The sequence below is a fragment of the Tupaia chinensis genome, unplaced genomic scaffold (genome assembly GCF_000334495.1).
Source record: "Tupaia chinensis unplaced genomic scaffold, TupChi_1.0 Scaffold145907_1, whole genome shotgun sequence".
Lineage (NCBI taxonomy): Eukaryota > Metazoa > Chordata > Mammalia > Scandentia > Tupaiidae > Tupaia > Tupaia belangeri.
Genome location: NW_006205765.1, coordinates 935,042 through 953,605, shown reverse-complemented (window position 1 = coordinate 953,605; position 18,564 = coordinate 935,042). Strand labels below are relative to the sequence as shown.

At 58.4% G+C, this 18,564-nt stretch overlaps 4 protein-coding genes across 4 annotated transcripts in view; 2 read left to right on the top strand and 2 right to left on the bottom strand.

Moving 5' to 3' along the window:
• ASIC4 (acid sensing ion channel subunit family member 4) overlaps nt 1-4,278 on the top strand; it is a 28,312-nt gene extending 24,034 nt beyond the window's left edge. Inside the window, exons 6-10 of the mRNA XM_006168608.1 lie at nt 957-1,110; nt 2,691-2,782; nt 2,867-2,946; nt 3,178-3,282; nt 3,455-4,278. Coding sequence (XP_006168670.1) covers nt 957-1,110; nt 2,691-2,782; nt 2,867-2,946; nt 3,178-3,282; nt 3,455-3,568 — 545 coding nt within the window. The 3' untranslated portion in view covers nt 3,569-4,278. The remainder of the gene's footprint in view (nt 1-956; nt 1,111-2,690; nt 2,783-2,866; nt 2,947-3,177; nt 3,283-3,454) is intronic.
• Nucleotides 4,279-4,707: 429 nt separating this feature from the next.
• Nucleotides 4,708-10,038, bottom strand: CHPF (chondroitin polymerizing factor). Its single transcript, XM_006168604.3, is given in 6 exon segments — nt 4,708-5,609; nt 5,611-6,410; nt 7,030-7,209; nt 7,906-8,479; nt 9,466-9,710; nt 9,712-10,038. Coding segments are annotated over 6 exon segments (2,313 nt in total). The 5' UTR covers nt 9,775-10,038; the 3' UTR covers nt 4,708-5,158.
• Nucleotides 10,009-18,564, bottom strand: part of OBSL1 (obscurin like cytoskeletal adaptor 1) — a gene marked incomplete at its 5' end in the record, with an annotated part of 31,019 nt that continues 22,463 nt past the window's right edge. Inside the window, 4 exon segments of the mRNA XM_006168669.2 lie at nt 10,009-10,083; nt 17,314-17,583; nt 17,875-17,979; nt 18,297-18,458. Of these exon segments, the coding sequence (XP_006168731.1) occupies nt 10,040-10,083; nt 17,314-17,583; nt 17,875-17,979; nt 18,297-18,458 (581 nt within the window).
• On the top strand, nt 10,099-16,396 carry TMEM198 (transmembrane protein 198). Its single transcript, XM_006168605.3, has 5 exons — nt 10,099-10,614; nt 10,918-11,122; nt 13,367-13,942; nt 14,982-15,184; nt 15,526-16,396. The coding sequence occupies exons 2-5, from the start codon at nt 10,957-10,959 to the stop codon at nt 15,661-15,663; spliced, it is 1,083 nt and encodes a 360-aa protein (XP_006168667.1). The 5' UTR covers nt 10,099-10,614; nt 10,918-10,956; the 3' UTR covers nt 15,664-16,396.

Genomic DNA, 18,564 nt, shown 5'->3' with positions numbered 1-18,564 from the left:
CGGGCTGAGGAAGTGAGGAGAGTGGCTAGGAGGCAGCAGGCCTTGAGGCAAAGGGCCTGTGGCGAGTTCAGGGCAGTAAGCCAGGGGAGGGCTTCTCAGTGCCCCACACTAGTTGCAGCCATCAGATGACATGGGTGACTGAATCATGTTTAGTGAAGCAACAGATGTGTGAGCGAGTTATGATAAAGGAACCCAGAGATGGCGAGAGCCCAGAGACCTTGCAACACCAGGGAGCCCTTACTCCGGCAGATCTGAGGGGTTTAAAGGAAGGGAGACTGTTGGCACCCAGAGACCTGTGGCTGTCCAAGGGGGCCTGCTGACGGTGGTGTCGCCACAAAAGGAGGGACACAGACTTGCGTCTGGCAGCAAGGAAGCCAGGGAAAGACATGCCCTGGCTTCTCTCCCCTCCCACCCTCTGATCTGCCGGAACAAGGCACAACCAGAGTTACCCTCTGGATCCAAAGTGATACATTCGGCAGAGATCAGCCTCCTAGGGCACAGTGCAAGGTGGGAGAGAGGGGAGCGGATGTAGGAAGGACCAGCAGAGGACACCAGCACATGGGCATGCCAACCTTGTCTGTCCATTTGTTCTGTCCATGGTCCATTCGTCTATCCACCCAGCTATCCATCTCATCGCTCTACATCTCCTTGTGTATCTGAGACCTCATGTTGATTGATTGGTGGATGAGCTCTGCCCTCCCCCTGAGCCACAAGGGCTTCCCTATTCCGGGGGCTGGGAGGCCATGGGATATCCCTGTAGTAGGGGGCTGGGGGCTTTGCCTATACCTGCCATTCTTGGACAGTCTGTGGCTAGTCCAGGAGGGGACCCCAGCTAGTCTCTAGGAAGCACCGGGGTGGGCTGAGAAAGGTCCTTAGTGTGAATTTGCCTCCTCCCTGCAGTGGGCGCGCTGCCAGGCTTGCCTTGCCCCACTGCAGTTGGTACCTCTGTGTTGCAGACTCCCTGGGTGGAGGCTCCGAGGGCCCATGTTTCTGCCCTACTCCCTGCAACCTGACCCGTTATGGGAAAGAAATCTCCATGGTCAGGATCCCCAACAGGGGTTCAGCCCGGTACCTGGCGAGGAAGTACAACCGCAACGAGACCTACATACGGTATGTGCGTGTATGTGCAAGTGTGTGTGTATGTGAGTATATGAGTATATATGTGTGTGCATGTATGTGAGTGTGTATGTGACTTAGGCCACCCTCAACGGGCCCAGTGTGGGGTGGAGCCTGGAAGTGGCTGCTTCTTTGTTATGATGGGTCTCCTGCCAGCCTCTCACCATCTCTTTTTAAAATTATTTATTTAATTTTATTTCTTTTCATTTGACTAGACACACACACACACACACACACACAGAGAGAGAGAGAGAGAGAGAAAGGCATCAGGTCCAGGACTCGAACCATGGTCGGCCATGTGAGAGTGCCCAGCACCTTAACCACCACGCCACCTGCTGGTCCCGGTCACCATCTCTTCTTCTAACTCACCCCTCCCTTGAAGTCACTGCCCTGTCTCCACCTGCAGGGAAGCACTTCCTGGCCCAAACGCCTCATGTGAGCTCCCATGACACCTGCCCCTGTCCTTGCCACTATGTGTCCCCATTGCTATAACCCTTGGTTTATGCGTCTTTCTCCCCCAGGATCCTGGGAGCTAGTAAATGTACACTGAGTGAGAGCTGCCCAGGGACAGGGTGTGAGGGAGGGGAGGGGAACAGAGTGGTCCTCGGAGGTAGGAGGGGCCACACTGAGCCTGGAGTCCAGCTCCCTGCAGCCAATTCTCAGAGGTTGAGCATTGGCTAGTCTAGATGTAAGGCCTAGTGTTGGGTCCCATGGGGACAGATGATTGTGACACAAAACCCATGCTACGTTTGTGAACGGGCCCACATTTGATGCGGTGTCATTCTCCGGCCAGCATGGGAGAGGGGAAGGAGGGGAGGTGTGAGAGGGCCTCGGAGGACTCTGAGTTGTATGAGGAGGAGAGGAAGGAGGTTCCAGTCAGAGAACCGTGGGGTGAGGCAGAGAGGGGCCTGAACAGTAGGGGGCTGTTGGAGAGAAGCAGGGGGGCACTGTGGAACAGACCACAGACAGCCTCAAGAAGTCTGGAACAGCAGGGCCAGCAGGTGGCGTAGTGGTTAAGGCATTGGATTCCCACATGACCAACCCCAGTTTGAGTCCCAGACCTGGTGGTTTTAAATCATGCTGGGGGCGTGTGTGTGTGTGTGTGTGTGCCTGAAATCCCAAGAGGAGAATGGACATCCCCCCAGGGAATGATTTCTTACTTTCTCTCTGTCTCTTCAGTGAGTGCTCATGTGCCCTACAGCAAAAATCTCTCCTTAATTAATTTCTTTAAAAAAAGAGAGAGAGAGAGAAAAGTCTGGGGTGGGAATTCTGAAGCATATTAATGGGCAGTAGGGAGCCACTGAAGGTTCTGGAGAGGCATAAGGATGAGACAAAATAGTGAATGCTATTTGCTGCTTTAGAAGAGGCAAGAGGAAGTTTGCTTTCCTGGCCCTTTGCTACCCTGCAACGTATGAAGCTAACCCACACCTGGGACTGCCTTCCCTTACAGCCTTTAGGAGTCAGACCAGTTTCCCAGTGCAGAGGGTCTCAGATCAGCACCCTGGGGTGTCCCTGCCAGCTGTCTCCTCAGGAAGAGTGACTCTACAGGAATACCCTGCTTCCTGTTTCCACAGGGAGAACTTCCTGGTCCTAGATGTCTTTTTCGAGGCCCTGACCTCCGAAGCTGTGGAGCAACGAGCAGTCTATGGGCTGTCAGCCCTACTGGGTGAGGCTCGGCCCCTGCCCCACCTACTGTGGGTGGTGGACCCAGGCTGCTCCCTCTGACCCTGCTCTCCTTCCTGCTCCCCAGGAGACCTCGGGGGACAGATGGGCCTGTTCATTGGGGCCAGCATCCTCACGCTGCTGGAGATCCTCGACTACGTCTATGAGGCAAGGGCCCAGGTTGGGGACATGGTGGGGGAGCGCTATGGGAAAGTGGAAGGGCCGTGCAGGCTCCTTGGAGGAGCTGGTCTGACTGGAGGTTAAGCCTGGGTTCTTTGCTGGGCCAGAAAGATGGAAGATGACAGAATGATACAGGAGCAGGGGCCAGGGTCTGTAAAGGCCCTCTCTTCTCCTCTGCCAATCCTAAAACTCGTTGCTACCCCCAACCTGAACCCCAAGGTGTCCTGGGACCGACTGAAGCGGGTGTGGCGGCGTCCCAAGACCCCTCTGCGGACCTCCGCCGGGGGCATTTCCACTTTGGGGTTGCAGGAGCTGAAGGAGCAGGTGAGGACCAGTTCTGCGGCGTGTGCAGCTGTATGCCATGCCCAGGACGGAGGCCCCCAGTTTCCTAACTAGCCAGGGAGAGGTCCCCGGGCCCCAGGGGTCAAGGCGAGGCTGGCTGAGGCATAGAGGTATTACCCGGGCTCTCCCATCCTGCTCCCTCTTCCTCTTGCAGAGTCCCTGCCCAAGCCGGGGCCGTGCTGAGGGTGGGGGGGCCAGCAGCCTGCTCCCCAACCACCACCACCCCCACGGTCCCCCAGGAGGCCTCTTCGAAGACTTCGCTTGCTAGAATGGTGCTGTGTCTGAAGGACCCAGGGTCTGGGACCCTCCCCAGCTCCCCAGCATACTCTCCTGTCCCCTGGGGCAGAAGGCCTGGGGGCCAGCCCAGAGCTGAAGGGAGGGTGGTGCTCACTGGGAGGGCCGGGACTCAGTTCCTGCTCTCTCCTGACCCTGGCGTCAGCTGCTTTGCACAAGGGTCCTTCTTATCCACACTCCCTGCCCTCCAGGCTGGTGCCCAGGGAGGGCGGGCGACCAGACCATGGGCCCCTGCGGCGGGAAGGGAGGAAAGGAGAAGGAGGATGGCACCACCCCAGCAGGGGTGGAACCCTCTGTACATTTGTATATATGTAGGGCAGACAGGGTGGGGGCGGGGTGCAGATGTAGAAGGCGGGTGGGGTTACAGGGGTGGGCAATTCAGGGACAATTGGGGCCCAGCCCAAGTGTCAGCAGGGGCAGGTGAGCCCCAGGACTCGGGAGTGCCTGGCTGGTCCTACTTCCTGCCCCTCTCCAGGCCCAGCTCCCCTCTTGGCAGGGGGAGCGGGTGGCCCAGCAGGCCTGGCCCAGCTCCCAGTTCCCCCCACCCCAACCCCAGCCGCATCCCCTCTGCAGGGGTGGGCAGACCTTTTAGACCTTGGCTGAGCCTGGGAGTGGGAAGGGAGCCTTCGTGGGCCTCTCCCTCTGCAGTCTGGTTTTATAAAGTGCTGACGAGATCGGGAATAAAGAGGCATAAAGAGTCCTCTGTGTGTATGTGTGATGGAGCACGTACTGGGGCTGGGGCGGGGCTGGGCACATGTGCGACTTAGTCCCTGGTCAAAGGAAATGCAGGCTGGGCTGGCCCATAGCCTGGTGGTTAAGGGACGCTGAATCCCACATGGCCAACCATAGTTCGAGTACTGGCCCTGGTACCTTGAGAAATATGCTGGTCACATGTGTGTGACCCAATAGGATGGGGATGGAGATGGGATTGTGGCATGACTGTGCCCCCGTGCAGGTGCTTTCTCCCTCTCTCTCTCCGGTGAGCACACGTGCCCTCTGGCAACAAAATAAATAAATAGTAAATAAATAAATGCAGGCCCTCAGAAGGACAGGGAGCCTCCATGCTCAGTTACCTCCCCATCTTCCCAATGCCTACCATTCAAAAACTCAAAATCACTAGTCCACACTCAGCCAGTTTATTAAAGGGGGGGAGTTCATCAGGGGTCCAGAAGGGAGAAGTGGGGAGGTGCTCCCATCCTCCTCTCTCAGCTCCCCTTTCCTCAACATTTTGTCTACAACCCAGCCCCCAGGGCCTGATCCCAGGAGGCAGGGCTGGTGTCAGGCAGACTGTACTGCATAAATACAAGGAGGCCACAGCCCGAGTCAGCAGCGTCAATGGGGCAGGAAGACTGGGCTTGGGTGACAAGGGGGTGGCTCTAGGGACATCTCCCCCAGGGTTGTCCTGAGCCCAGGGGACCACAAAGCCAGAGAGAGGGGCCCAGTGGACTTCCCTGGGGTCAGAGGCTGCAGCCAGCCCTGTCCGGCGAGGCTGGCAGGTAGCTCCAGCTTGTTGGGGAGGAGCGGGTGGGGTGTGGCGTGCCAGGGCTTGGGGCACAGGGCGAGGTCAGGTGCTGTTGCCCTGTTCCTGCTCGAAGAGCAGCATGGCGAGCTGGGTTCGGGAGCCGAGGCCCTCGAGCATGCTCTGGCGGCAGCGGTGGTACAGGTCCTCGCTGAGCCGGGCGCTGCATGGCTGGGCCCGGTAGCGCTGCAGCAGCGCGGGCTCCACCGCCCGCAGCACGTGGAGGCTAGAGAAGCGCAGGAACAGCTCGTACACATCCAGGCCCTCCAGCAGCTCCTCCTCTTGCTCTGAGGCTGCCGCCAGCCGCCCACGTGCTGCCACGTAGTCGGAGTTGTAGAAGCAGGCCTCGCTGGCCGCCTGGCGATCAAAGCGGCCTGTGTCACGGCCCAGCTCCGGTGGTCCGGGCCCCTGTGGTGGGGCTACTGCTGGGTGGAAGGCCTGGAAGTGCATGGGAAAGAAGGCCTGCCAGCCGGAGATGGCGTGCATGCGGCAGCGGGTCAGGGAGTCTCACTGTGTCCGGCCCGGCCAGCAGGAACAGTGTGTCCAGCGGGTGCTTTTTGGAGAGCAGATCCATGAGTCGCAGCGGGGACGGCGCGGCCGTCTGTACGCTGAGCCAGGGCACCCGGGCACCAGGGAACCGCCGCTCCAGTTCTGCCACGTGTGCCTTGACAGGTGCGAAGACATCTGCATGGGCTGCCCGCTGGGCCTGGCGGGGCTCATACAACAGCAGCAGGGTCAGGGCTGCCGCAGCGTCACCAGGCTCCAGTGCTGCAGTGGCAAAAGCCTCCAGGAAGCCGGGGGCCAGGTCACGTTCAGCTGCTGCCAGAGGCAACAGCACGGTGAGACGTGAGGCCTCTGTGACGTAGGGCACAGGCAAGATCTCCACACGGCTCAGTGGCCGGAGTAGCTGCACCCTGCGAGTGAGAGGCCGACGGCCACCCTGGGGGGTCAGGGCCTCCAGCTGCAGGTCCAGCGTGTACTCCATACCCCGGGCTGGGTCAAAGCGCCGGTAGCCATTAACCAGCTGCTGCTTCTGGAGCCGCAGGGCTGGGTGGTAGCGGCGGTTGAGCTCTTCCAGTGCTGTCCCCAGAACGTCAGCCACATCGGCCCGGTCAGCCCCACGCAGGGGGCAGCGGGGCGAACCATCAGCACAGGAGAAAGCATGCTGCTCTGTGAAGTAGTCCCATCGCAGCACCTCAAAGCGGGAGGCTGGGCGGGATGGTGCTGGAATGCCCACGGGCCAGGCAGCTGCCCGCTCTCCATCAGCTGCCAGATGGCTGGTGTTCTGGATCTCCCACTGGGTTGGAGAAATGGGCCATGAACAAGGCAGAGACCAGAGGCCAGCACACAGCTGGGGCCCTGGGTAGGCAGCCACTCAAGAGGGTCCCTGGGCCCTTGCCAATCTCCGCCCACCTTCAGTCCCCTATCTTTTCTTCAGATGGAAACAGCCTAAAAGTTAAGGGGGGAGGGGGAGGTTTCTACAGCTAGCCAGGTGGCATGGTGGGAAAGGTGGCTGGATCCTGTGTGGATGAATATGCACTTCAAGTCCCAGACCTGGCATCTTGGAAAATACACCCGGTGGGTGTGCGTGCATGCCCAAACCCCCGAGGAGAATGGAGGAGGAGGAACTGCAGCATGGCTATAGCCCCTGGGGTGTGATTTCTCATTTGCCCCCTCTCTTTCTCTCTCTGTGTCTCTCTCTAGCTAGCTCACATACCCTATATCAAAACTAAAAGTAAATTAAAAATTAAGAGGGGAGTGTTTCTGGCAGCTTCTCAGAGAAGGTGGAAACGGACGGGCTGGGAAACAAGTTTATATTGTGATTCTAGTGTTAACTTTCAATTTCTCTGGAATCTCTGGGACCTCTCAGAAGCTGCCCCCTTTTGTCTCCTCCCACAACAAGGCCCGAACCATACCTGCAGTTCCTGGATCTCCTGGTACGTGCGTTCCAGCTCAGATCGAGCAAAAGCCTTGTGCAGCTGGTACATGTGCACAGGGTCACGCACAGGGTGGGCTGTCAGGGCACTGCGGAGACGAGGGTCCCCCTCCTGCACAGGCTCCCCAGGGTTCACCTCCAGATAGCTATAGTGTACCCCCTGGGGAGAGGAAGGAAAGGGGTCCATTACAGGAAGACAGGTCTGTCCCCCGACTCTGTCTCACACTGACACAGTGATGAGCGTCTCCTCTCCTCATTCTATGACCTGTCATGGCCATGGAGTCAGAGCTCTGTGAGCTTAAGTCTACTCTAACCAGTTCTGAGCTTGCGTGACCTTGGGAAGACTTCTCCTATTCTTCTATGAAATAGGCATGTGCCCTGTCTCAGAGCTGTCCAGGGACTCAAGTGACATAACGAATATTGAAACTTTACTAGGTGCAAGGCACCCTTGTTTTCTCTAGTCCTGTAACAACCCTGGAAAGCAGTTATTTCCACTGGCATGGATGAAGCTCAGGAGATGTGGTTATTTACCCAAGGTCCCAGAGACATAAAATGATGTGGAGGGGCTGGCAGGTGTTTTGGTGGTTAAGGCACTGGACTCCCACATGGCCAACTGCAATTAGAGTCCTGGACCTGGCAGCTTGCTTTCTCACTTTCCCTCTCTCTCTTTCTCTAGTCAAACTAAAAATAATAATAATAATAATAATATAAATAGAACTAAATAATTCTTAAAAAAAAAAAAAAAAAAGGAAATCATATGGAAACTCAGGTCCATGTCTCCAACACTCTTCTGCCTCTCCTGGGGATGTGCACAAAATCACATAGGATGCCCCAGTGGGGCGGCTTATAGCCCTACCTCTTGGTCACCAGTGCAGCCCACTCCAGTGGCATCAAGGATGCAGCGTCCCAGCCATTCATCCGGACGCGCACTGACGATGTCATTACGGCAGCCTTCCAGGTGGGGGCGCAGCTGTTGCAGCAGCGTGCGTGACAGCAGCACCCCAAAGCCACCATGGCAGTAGCGACCGGGGGTGGCCTCTCCTCCGATGAAGTCCTGGGGCCGGCCCAGATAAAGGTGGGCAGCAGCGGCCAGGCTGAGGCGGCCAGTTAGGCGTGCCAGAGTATGTGCCTCAGTGTAGGTGGCATCAGGAACTAGGAAGAACCAGTCAAAGTCATCACCGTGCTGCTCCAGCAGGTGGCGCAGTGCCAGGTGCAGGTGTCCAATGGGCCGCTCCTCACCCAGGGTTACCACTGCCATGCCCGGTGGTACCCGGCGGCCCCGAGCGCCTGTCAGGAACACCACACGCTCTAATCGGTGCCCCAAGGTGCGGTTCACAGCCACGCCCAGAGTGGGCAGCGTGGCCTGTGAGGTCAGCACCGCCACCAGCAGCCTCTGCCTGATGCCCAGCTCCGTGCTGATGTAGCGGGTCCTGGAGGGGATGGCACAAGATTGTCAAAAAGCAGAGCAGGCAGGAAACAGCATGCAGGTGCACAGCCACATCTCTGGGTCTGTTCTCTCGCCTAGGAACAGGCTAAGAATAACATCGCTTTCCCAGGGGGCCATAAGGATTTATGAACTATTAGCCTCGCCTACATGGTATCTTGCATTTGAGAAATGGTAATACCCCTGCAGCTATCAGAGATCAATTGTGAGTAAAATCCTGATTTCACTGCTAGTAGTTGTGTCCTTGAATCTGTTCTTTAACTTGAACCACCTGTAAAAAGGGGTGACTGCATTTATTTAAAGCACTTAGCTAAATGCTCGGCATATGCATATACTTATTTCTCTATAAATATACCACTATACCACAAGTCTATCAATATAGTAACAAAAAATAAATGCATTGAGGTATACTAAGTGTGTTGGAGGGAGGGGCAAACTGGGACTCAAAGGTTTCAATAACTTACCTCCCATAAGGCAGAAGGTAAGTGTGTAACTGGGATTTGAACCCACGTGTCAAGTAGAAGTTATTTCAGCTCATCAGCGGAGAAATGAATGGGATGGGTACATTCCTTCCTCCCCACCTCACCCGAGGTGGCCCTGTAACCCACCCAGGAACAAGAGCTATAGGAAAATACTCGTTCTCCCCTTTATCTTTCCGTTTCTCTATGCACTCACTCTATATACCAGTCATCTTTCTAACCTCCACGGCTTAGCCAGAGAAATAAGATCTTTGAGTCCAGCTACTTTAGGACAGAGGCAGGCAAGTTCAGTCCAGGAAGGGGGTCCAGAGAAAGACTCAGATTGGCCCCACGGCTCCCGGGAAAGTAGGGCCATCGGAAGTTATCCGGGCCCAAAGACTTCCTGGCCGGCCGGCCCCTTCCTTCCGGAGCCTGACCCGGCCCTCGGCGGCCTCCCCCGAGCGCGCGTCCCAGCGGGTGCCCAGGGGGTGGGGTGGGTGGAGCTGAACACTACCTGACGGCCTTTTTGGCAGCCTGGCCGGGCTGTGCGGGGTGGTAGGGCAAGACACGCGGCTCCCAGTTCTCGCCGGCGCCGGCCCCGGGCCTCTCGCGCTCCGCTCCCGGCTGCACCGAGTTGGGGCGGCGCGCCGCATTGGTGTTGCCGCGCACTGGCAGCTCAGAGTCTCCAGGTTGGGGCGGCCCTGGGCCGCACGGCTCCTCCACCCATGTGACGCTGAGCAGGCTCAAAGTGAAGCCTAGGGGAGATCCCCGCGGCCACGGCCGGGGCGGGCCGCAGCACCGACAGCAGCAGCGATGCCCGCATGGCGCCCGGACCGCGGGCCCCCGGCCCCGGCGCAGCCCGAGAGCAGCCAGAGGAGGCTCGGAGGGGGCGGGACCGGGGAGGGGGCGGATCCGGAGGGCCCGGGCCCAGCGGGCGGGCCCGCTCCCTCCCCGCCGAACAGAGCCAGCGGCCCGAGCCGAATGCCCTGCGCGATGCTCAGATCCTCCTCCAGCACGCTGCTCTGTTTGGTATGGGGTTTCTGCGCTCAGCGCTGGAGCCTCGGCCGCTGCCGCAGCTGTCCGACGTGTCACTGAGAGGGCCCCGCCCCCGGGGTGGGGTCTTGGACTCCAGCTACCGGAGAGGGAGGAGAAGGAGGAGGTTAAAGGGGAAGGACCCCCGGAAGTGCCCCCTCCTCGGTGCGGGAGCGGGAGACGCCGGGGCGGAGTCCCCCGCTTCCCCTCCGTGTGGTTGGTGCGTCCCGGGTGACGTCAGAGGCAGGCCCCCCCTGCCTGGATGGTGCGACCTGAGTGACGTCAGGAGCAGAGGCCGGAGCTGTCCATCAGCACCAAAGGCCGCGGGCGGGCTCAGGGCATGGGGCCGCGGCTCCGGGGCGGCCCGAGCCCCTGCTTTTGCTCCTTTTCCTTCACCAGGCCTAATCTAAGGCCCCGGTCGCAGCGGGGCTGGAGTGCCAACCGGTGTTGGAGGTGGAGCGGCGACGCTGTCGCGCAGAGACCGGTCTCTCCGGCCCAGCAGCCCCTTTCCTTGCACCGCGGACTTTTCCCGGACCTCGATCAGTTGCAGCTTCTGGAGCCCCGCAACCCCGGACCCTTCGGACTCTGCACAGCCTCTTTCGCTCTGAAGCGCAGGTCGCCTCCAACCCAGGTAGATCTTGGACAATCCCAGATTTAGCCGCCCACAGACGAGTCTCCTGGCTGTCTCCTCCTCACCAGCAGCCCACTGCCCTCATCTACCCCAGAGCTAGTCCCCTTTTAAACTTTATCCCAGCCAGCTCTAGCCAGGCACTTTTGTTTCCCTTTGTCTTTGCTCCTGACTCCAGGGATGCTTCCAGAGCGGCATGATGGGGGCACCACTCCTTTGTCCACTGTGTCCTGAGTTTTCTCACTCCCACCCCAACACTCGTGGGAACTTAGGACTCCTCTTTGACTCCAACTTCCTGTCTGTCAGGTTGATCTGGGAGGGTGACCCCCTTCCATTCCCACCACTATGCCGGGCACTGTGGCGACCCTGCGGTTCCAGCTGCTGCCCCCCGAGCCAGACGATGCCTTTTGGGGTGCACCTTGTGAACAGCCCTTGGAGCGAAGGTACCAGGCACTGCCGGCTCTCGTCTGCATCATGTGCTGTTTGTTTGGAGTCGTCTACTGCTTCTTCGGTGAGATCCCCATCTCATACCTCACTTAGGCTCCCCAGTTTCCCTGAGTTCTTTATCTGCACCCCCAATCTTCTGTCCTCCCCATCATGAGTCTGTCTTTCTTTCCTCTTTCTTTCACGCTTTACATGTTTGTAGATCATCCAGACTGTAAATTCTAGAGAACACAGGCTTTTAAATTAGGCACACACAGCACCTGCTCTGTACCTTGAGCACATTAACCTGTATGAGTCCCAGTTTTCCCATCTCACCTGAACAATGGGAACAATGATATTTGTTTCACATAAGGTTGTTATGAGAATTAGTAGGCACTCAATAAATAGGAGCTATTGTGGTGAAGATGTGTTTGGATCATTAGGTTGGGCACTGAAAATACTTAGGAGGGTGATTAAACATGGTCCCTGACCACAGGGCAAGTTGTCTGGTGGAGGAGAAACTCCCAGAACTTTCACACCTGTGATTCATATGCACTGGAGTGGGCTGGGTGATGGTTGCACACATGGAGATCACCTACAAGGCAGGCTCCAGTAATAGGGGCTGCTCTGACAGTTGTACATGATGGATGCTACACAAGGAACACAGCTGAATAGGCAAGTGGGAGCTGAAATCCAGCTCATGCTCCACTTGCCAAACTTGAGGCCTTGGCACAAGGCTTCATTGCCAAGAAAGGTACACCCTTTTCTAATTTGCAAAAAGGTGCCATATGGGCTAGCAGCAGCCTGAAGTAAGTGCCCAGTGACTCTACAGCACCTACAGAACTTCAGAGAGGAGGGCGAACTCTATGGGCTGTGGCCCAAGGAAGGTCATCAGGAGGAGGATTATGTGACTGGAACCAGTGGGAGTGAAGGAGGCTGGGAGGTTTGGGTTCAGGCTGGGCAGAGGAAGGGCAAAGCCTGTGCTCTGCAGCCTCTATAACTCTTCCTAGAATGTGTGGGTAGACAAGGGTGGGAGCCAGATGGTCTCTCCACTACCACCCCCAAACTTTGGACTGAACAATTGCACAGTGGGTGGGAGGAATCACCCCCAGAAGGGTTCGAAAGACGTTTGGGGCTTCCGAGGAGTCTGTACCACCTTGCCGCCTCCACTGTCTATACCCACTGTCTCTTCAGGTTGTTCAGTGCAGCCTCTCCTGAGCTTCCCTGACATCCTTCCCCCCTTAGATGCCCTTACTCCCAGACTCTGAGCTCTGCCTTCATTTTGCCCCCTCACTGCCCCCTGTCCATGCCCTACTCCTCTCTCTGACCCCACAACCTCTTGCACTTTGATATTTCCTATTCCTTGGCCTGAATCTCCTCTTTGTCTTTGTCTCCTCCTGCCTCCTTGACTCCCATCTCTGACTTCTGTCTTTCTGTCCCTTCAGGATCTATACTTCTCTCCCGCTTTCAGATACCACTAGTGGTCCTCAGGGTCCTACAACCTCTTTTATTTCTGAAATCCACAACCATTATTTCTCCCTATAATCCTCTTTGTTTTCCTATGATCCTTCGTAAGCCCCAGTGACACCCCCCCCCTTCTCCAGCTATCTCATTACTTTCCATCTCTGTGACTCCCTCCATTATTCTGATCCCTGGTAACTCCTAACTTCCCAGTCCTTATGACCCCCTATAATTACCCCTGCCCACATGGTTGATCCCATTTCTCAGCCTCAGTGCTCCTCTCTCAGAAACCCTTAATGCTCTCAATCATTCTACTTCTGTCAAACCCCTGACCTGCAGAGACCTCATTTCCTAGAACTCCTCCCCAACAGCCCTGTTTCTCTCTCCTCTTTGTAACCTTCCAATGATGACATATCTCTGAAGCTCAGTGGCCCCTTAGAGACCTCATCTTTCTGAACCTGAATGTCTCTGTGTGATTCCACCTCTCACCTCCTTTCTGACTTCTAAATTCATTTCTCTGAACAATCCTGCCTCAAATAACCCAATAACCTCTTTCCCCTATGATCCCAAAGACACCAATGCCCCTATTACGGATTTAAACTTGACTCCAAAGATCTATCCTGACTCCTGCTGCCCTCAAGGACTCCAAATCACTGTTTCAATGCTTATGTCCATTTCCCACTGACCATATTCCTCTGGCCTCTCCCAACCCCAATGGCCCCAGTGGCCTTCACTACCCAAGTGACCCCCAAGTCTCTGATCTTAGTGTCCTTGTCTCTGCTTCCTCTGCCGTCCCATGTGCCTGACCCCTTTGACCCCTCCAGCCTGGTGCCCTCGTTTTGGCCCCTCACTGGCCCCTGTTCTCCTCCAGGTTACCGCTGTTTCAAGGCAGTGCTCTTCCTCACCGGGCTGCTGTTCGGCTCGGTGGTCATCTTCCTGCTGTGCTACCGAGAGCGGGTGCTGGAGACGCAGCTGAGTGCCGGGGCCAGCGCCGGCATCGCCTTGGGCATCGGGCTGCTGTGCGGGCTCGTGGCCATGTTGGTGCGCAGCGTGGGCCTCTTCCTGGTGGGGCTGCTGCTCGGGCTGCTGCTCGCCGCTGCCGCCCTGCTGGGCTCGGCACCCTACTACCAGCCAGGCTCCGTGTGGGGACCCCTGGGGCTGCTGTTGGGGGGCGGCCTGCTCTGTGCCCTGCTCACGCTGCGCTGGCCCCGCCCCCTCACCACCCTGGCCACTGCCGTGACCGGCGCCGGGCTCATCGCCACCGCTGCTGACTACTTTGCGGAGTTGCTACTGCTGGGGCGCTATGTGGTGGAGCGACTACGGGCCGCCCCCGTGCCTCCCCTCTGCTGGCGGAGCTGGGCCCTGCTGGCGCTCTGGCCCCTGCTCAGCCTGATGGGCGTTCTGGTGCAGTGGCGGGTGACAGCAGAGAGGGACTCCCACACCGAAGGTGAGAGGGTACAGGCCAGGGTGGGCATGAGAGGAGTGGATGGTATAGATGTGGAGGAGCTGAGTGGCCAGGGATTGGGGCCAGAGGCTGTGCACACCAGTGGTAGGGGGCCTTCATGGGGTTGGAGAGCTGACTTGCTCTGGGCTGGGGAGGATAGGACCCTCGTGCCACCATTCATTCCATAACAATGAATGGAGGGCTGGCTCTGTGCCAACCCCATTCCAGGCACTGCCTATACAATCAGCGTGGGCAGGAGACAGATAATAGACATGCAAACAAGACGATTCCAGTCATATAGCACTATGTGTGCTTTCTTATTACTCTTAATGAGTGACCTTATAGGTCACTCTTATAGTTAGGGTGGTCAAGGAAGGCCACTTGGAGGAGGCGACATGTAGGCAGAGACTTGAAGGACAAGAGACCAGCCATGCAAACACTGGGGAAGGGAAATCAAGAGGGAACAGCAAGGGTAAGGGACTCAAACAAGCTTGGCTTTTTAAGGAAGAGGGGCTGGAGCACGGTGGGTAAGATTTGGGGGCCGGGCTGGTAGTGTGAGCCCTCTGGCCATGACAAGGACTCTGAATTTTACTAGAGGGGCAGTGAGATGCCATTGAAGGGGTCAAAGTAGGGAGGATACAATCACGCTGAGCGCGTGGGACGCTCGTTCTGGCTCCTGAGGACAGCATTGGAAGGGGGCACATGTAGAGGGGAAACTAGTGGGTGGGCAGCTCTGGTTATCCGGCTGAAAGAGGACGATGGCTAGCTTGGCTCATGATTGGGAGTGAGAAAACAGCCAAGGAGGGGGTATCTAGCAGACTAGAACTCTCCCATAAAGACTTTCTGTAGAAAAAAAAAAAAAAAGCACAACTGGAGGAAGTCCCTTCGGGGAGGTGGAGACCAGGAAAGGAAGTGACAGGGTGGCGGTAGAGGACTATGGACAAAGGAAATCTGCAAGCCTGGAGCCCTGAGGTGGGACAAGAGGGGGAGGGAGATGAGGCACGTCGGCCTCTGAGACCCGCCTCTGTCCATCCCTCTGCAGTGGTCATCAGCCGGCAGCGACGACGCGTGCAGCTGATGCGGATTCGGCAGCAGGAAGAACGCAAGGAAAAGCGGCGGAAGAAGAGACCCCCTCGGGCTCCCCCCAGAGGTTCCCGGGCTCCTCCAAGGCCTGGGCCCCCTGATCCTGCTTATCGGCGCAGGCCAGTGCCCATCAAACGCTTCAATGGAGATGTCCTCTCCCCGGTGAGCACCCTGAGCTCCTGCAGCCCGAATGGGAGAGAAGGAAGTGTGTAACTGTCCAGGCAGGACTGGGTGTTCCCTGGAGGCTGGTCTAGTATTTGTCTAGCTCTGGATTGGGAGCCCTGCCCTAGGGGCATGATGGGTGCAGCTCTGGGACCAAGAGGAAGTGATCTGAGTATGGATTGTAAGTGGGATAATGTGGGGTCTCAGGGCTGTGGACCCTGGGTGTGGTCCTGGGTCTCTGGCAGTCTGGGGGAGTGTCAGGCCTGTTGGGGTGCAAGGAGAGGTGGTTTTCAGGGCAGGGGTCTGCAGTGGGACTCTCACACCTGTTTGCTCCCCTACAGAGCTACATCCAGAGCTTCCGGGACCGGCAGACAGGGAGCTCACTGAGCTCCTTCATGGCCTCGCCCACAGATGCGGACTATGAGTACGGGTCTCGGGGGCCACTGACAGCCGGCTCGGGGCCCCCTGTGCGGGTATAGCAGTATCCTGCCTGTCTAGACTCTGCAGTCACCAGCGCTGCCAGCTTGGAGAGGCCTGCCAGGCCACCACCCAGGCTGCCTGGCTCTGCAGCCTTTGGCTGTTCCTCTCCCCTCCCTGGAATGGGCTGGCCTGGCCATGAGAAGGGAGGGTCTGTCTCAGGCTAGACCTGGCCTGAGGGGAAAGACCCTTCCCAAGTTCCTGAGGGGCTCCTGAGGGATGCGGGGTGTGTGCCCCATTGAGGTGTGCTCAGGGTTGTGTGTCGCCTGTGTGTACGCGTGTGTGTGTGTGGGGGGGTAGGCTTGGAGGGACACTGGGACCCTTGCCTTAGACTTCTGATTGGCAGGGCTTCTACAGGGTTGGCCCCGCCTCCTCTCCCACTGCTGGGGTCCCATGGGCCACTCTTGCATGTCTAAGTCAAGGAGGCCTGCCTTCCTCCACCACGGCTCTGCCTCCCAACTGGACTCATCTAAGGGTTCTTGTTCTTATCCATAGGGCAATCTGCAGCACTCCTCCCCCTGGTCCCCTGGCTCTGCAAAGCCACCAGCCTGAAGGCAGTGGCAGGGATGGGGGAGGAGGTGCTGCTCTGGGGTGGGCTGGGGAGAGGTTGGAGGGAGGGGGGCTTAAATGCACGGTGCATGTCTGGTGTCTGTCATGCCACCCTGGACACCTCATGCTTCTGTCTCCCCCCTGCCCCAACCTGTTTTACATCTTTTATAAATGTGCCAAACTGTGCCGCCTCTGCCAGGAGTGGTAGTCTTCGGTGGCTGGAGCTTCCATGGGCCATGCTGGAAGCACTGCAGCCCTGGGTCTCTGGTGTCACCCACACACAGGCTCCAGGGCAGGTCTGCCCTCCCACATCATACAGAGAGGCAGGAAAATGCACTGTAGCATTTTATTGTTTCCCAGCATCTCTGGTTCCCCCGTCTCCCACCACTGCCAGGCAAAAGGCACATGCCTTCCAAGCTGTCCGGGGGCGCCCGCCTGGCCTGGCTGTGTCCTAGTTACCTGCAGAGGAACGACTCCACGTGGGCTGGGGACAGAGTGGTCCCTGGCAGAGCCTGGGCACCCACACAAGAAGAGTGAGACCCTTGGCCTCTGCTGTACCCTTTTTAGACCTCAGTCAGTGCTGTCTTGGGGGGGGTGTCAGGTAGGGGTGAGGCAAAGCATGGCACCTGAAGAGAGTGCAGGGGCCTGGGGGAGAGGGTGGTATCTCCTCTGTAGAAGGGGGAAAGAAATGGGACTAGCTGAGTGTCCTCTGCCAGGCTGGTGTTGAACTCACTGAGATGGGCAGAAGCAAGTTGGGGGGTGCTGAAGGATGGGGTGAGGACACAGACCAGCGGTGGGTGGGCGGGAAGGATTGGAGCTGGTAGAAATGGGATGTTCATGAGAGACCAGGGTAGTCCAGAAGCAAGAAGGGGTGAGAAGCAGGTGGGACAGGAAGGGCAGAGGACTAATGGCTGCCCTGAACTGAGAACCCAGGACCAGTCTCCCTCCCCACTCTCTACCCCCAATACATCCCAGAACCCAGCGCCATCCCAAGTCCTGGAAAACCTTCCGTAGGTGTGTCCTGGCCCACCGGCTCCCAGGTGCTCCTCCTACCTGGCCAGCGGGCCTGCCCCTCTGACCTCTGCCCAGTTGGCTTCGCTCACCTTCTACCAGCAGCCGTGTGTGGGCGCTGTCCTGGCCGGCCTGGCAGCAGTAGGTACCCTGGTCCTCAGGCCGCACGTCATGGATGACCAGGCTGTGGGTGGGGCCATGGCTGCGCATCTCATACTTCTCTCCAGGGCACAGCTCGACCTCCTCCCGCAACCAGCACACGTGTCCCCCCGAGCGGGACACAGTCACCTCTAGCACCGCCCGGCGGCCGGCCAGAACCGTCTTTTCGCGAGGGGGGCGGCGGCACATCTGGAGAGGCAATGCTGGGGGTGGGAGGCGAGGGTTTAAGTTAATAGGGACACGCATGGCCCTCCAGGAGGCGAGACGCATCTTCCCTTCCCACTGCCTCCACTCGTGATCTCAGCCTTCTACGCCATCAGTTCTTTTTTCTGGACCCTCGCCTCTCCAACCCAAAGCCTCCTCCTCCTTATTTCCCCAGGAAACGCGCCGCCCCCTGTGACCCGCCCCAGGAGAGGGGGTGCCGTAGCCAGTTTGTCAGTGTCGGGGTGGGAGGTGATGCCCCCTTCGTTGTCGTCCCCGCCCCAGTTGCTTACCCTCCACCTCCAGCAGAGCCGAGGACTGGGCGGGTCCCGCCTGGAAGCGGACTTCACCGGCGTCCTCGGCGCGCAGCTCGCTCAGCACCAGAATGTGTTTCTTCCCTGGAGGTGAAGGGAGCTCTAGCGAGGCTGGAGCCGCCTCTGGGCAGGGTTCGGGGATGAGGGTGAGGCGGGAGCCGACCCCAGGTCGGTGCAGACGCGGTAAGTGTGCGCTGGGGTGGGAGGAATTGGGATGCGGAGAGGGAAGAGGAGCGGTCCAGGACTCAGAGCTGGGGGCGGGGAAAGACCGGAGACAAGGCTGTTTGGGCCGTGGGGCGGGGCCCACTGAAGCCAGAGGCGGGGCCTATCCTGGTGGGGCGGGGTTTGTTTGAGCTGGAGCTGGACAGCAAGGGGCCAGAGAGAGTAGAGGGTGTCCAAACCTTCCTGTCGGATGCGGACTCGGCTTCCGGGTCTAAGCGGGCGGCCTCCGAGCTCCCAGCGCCCAGTGGTCTCGGCTTCCGACACCGTACACTCGAACGTGGCGCCCTCGCCTTCGCGGACGCGCACCGGCCGGAGCTCGGAAAGCATCGACACCAAGCGCTCTGGGGCGGAGCCGGGGATGTGAGGCGGGGCGGGGCGGAACCAGGCCACGCCCCACTCTCTAGACGCTGCGGCGGGGAGCCCCAGGGGAAGACCGGTCCCCCGCCC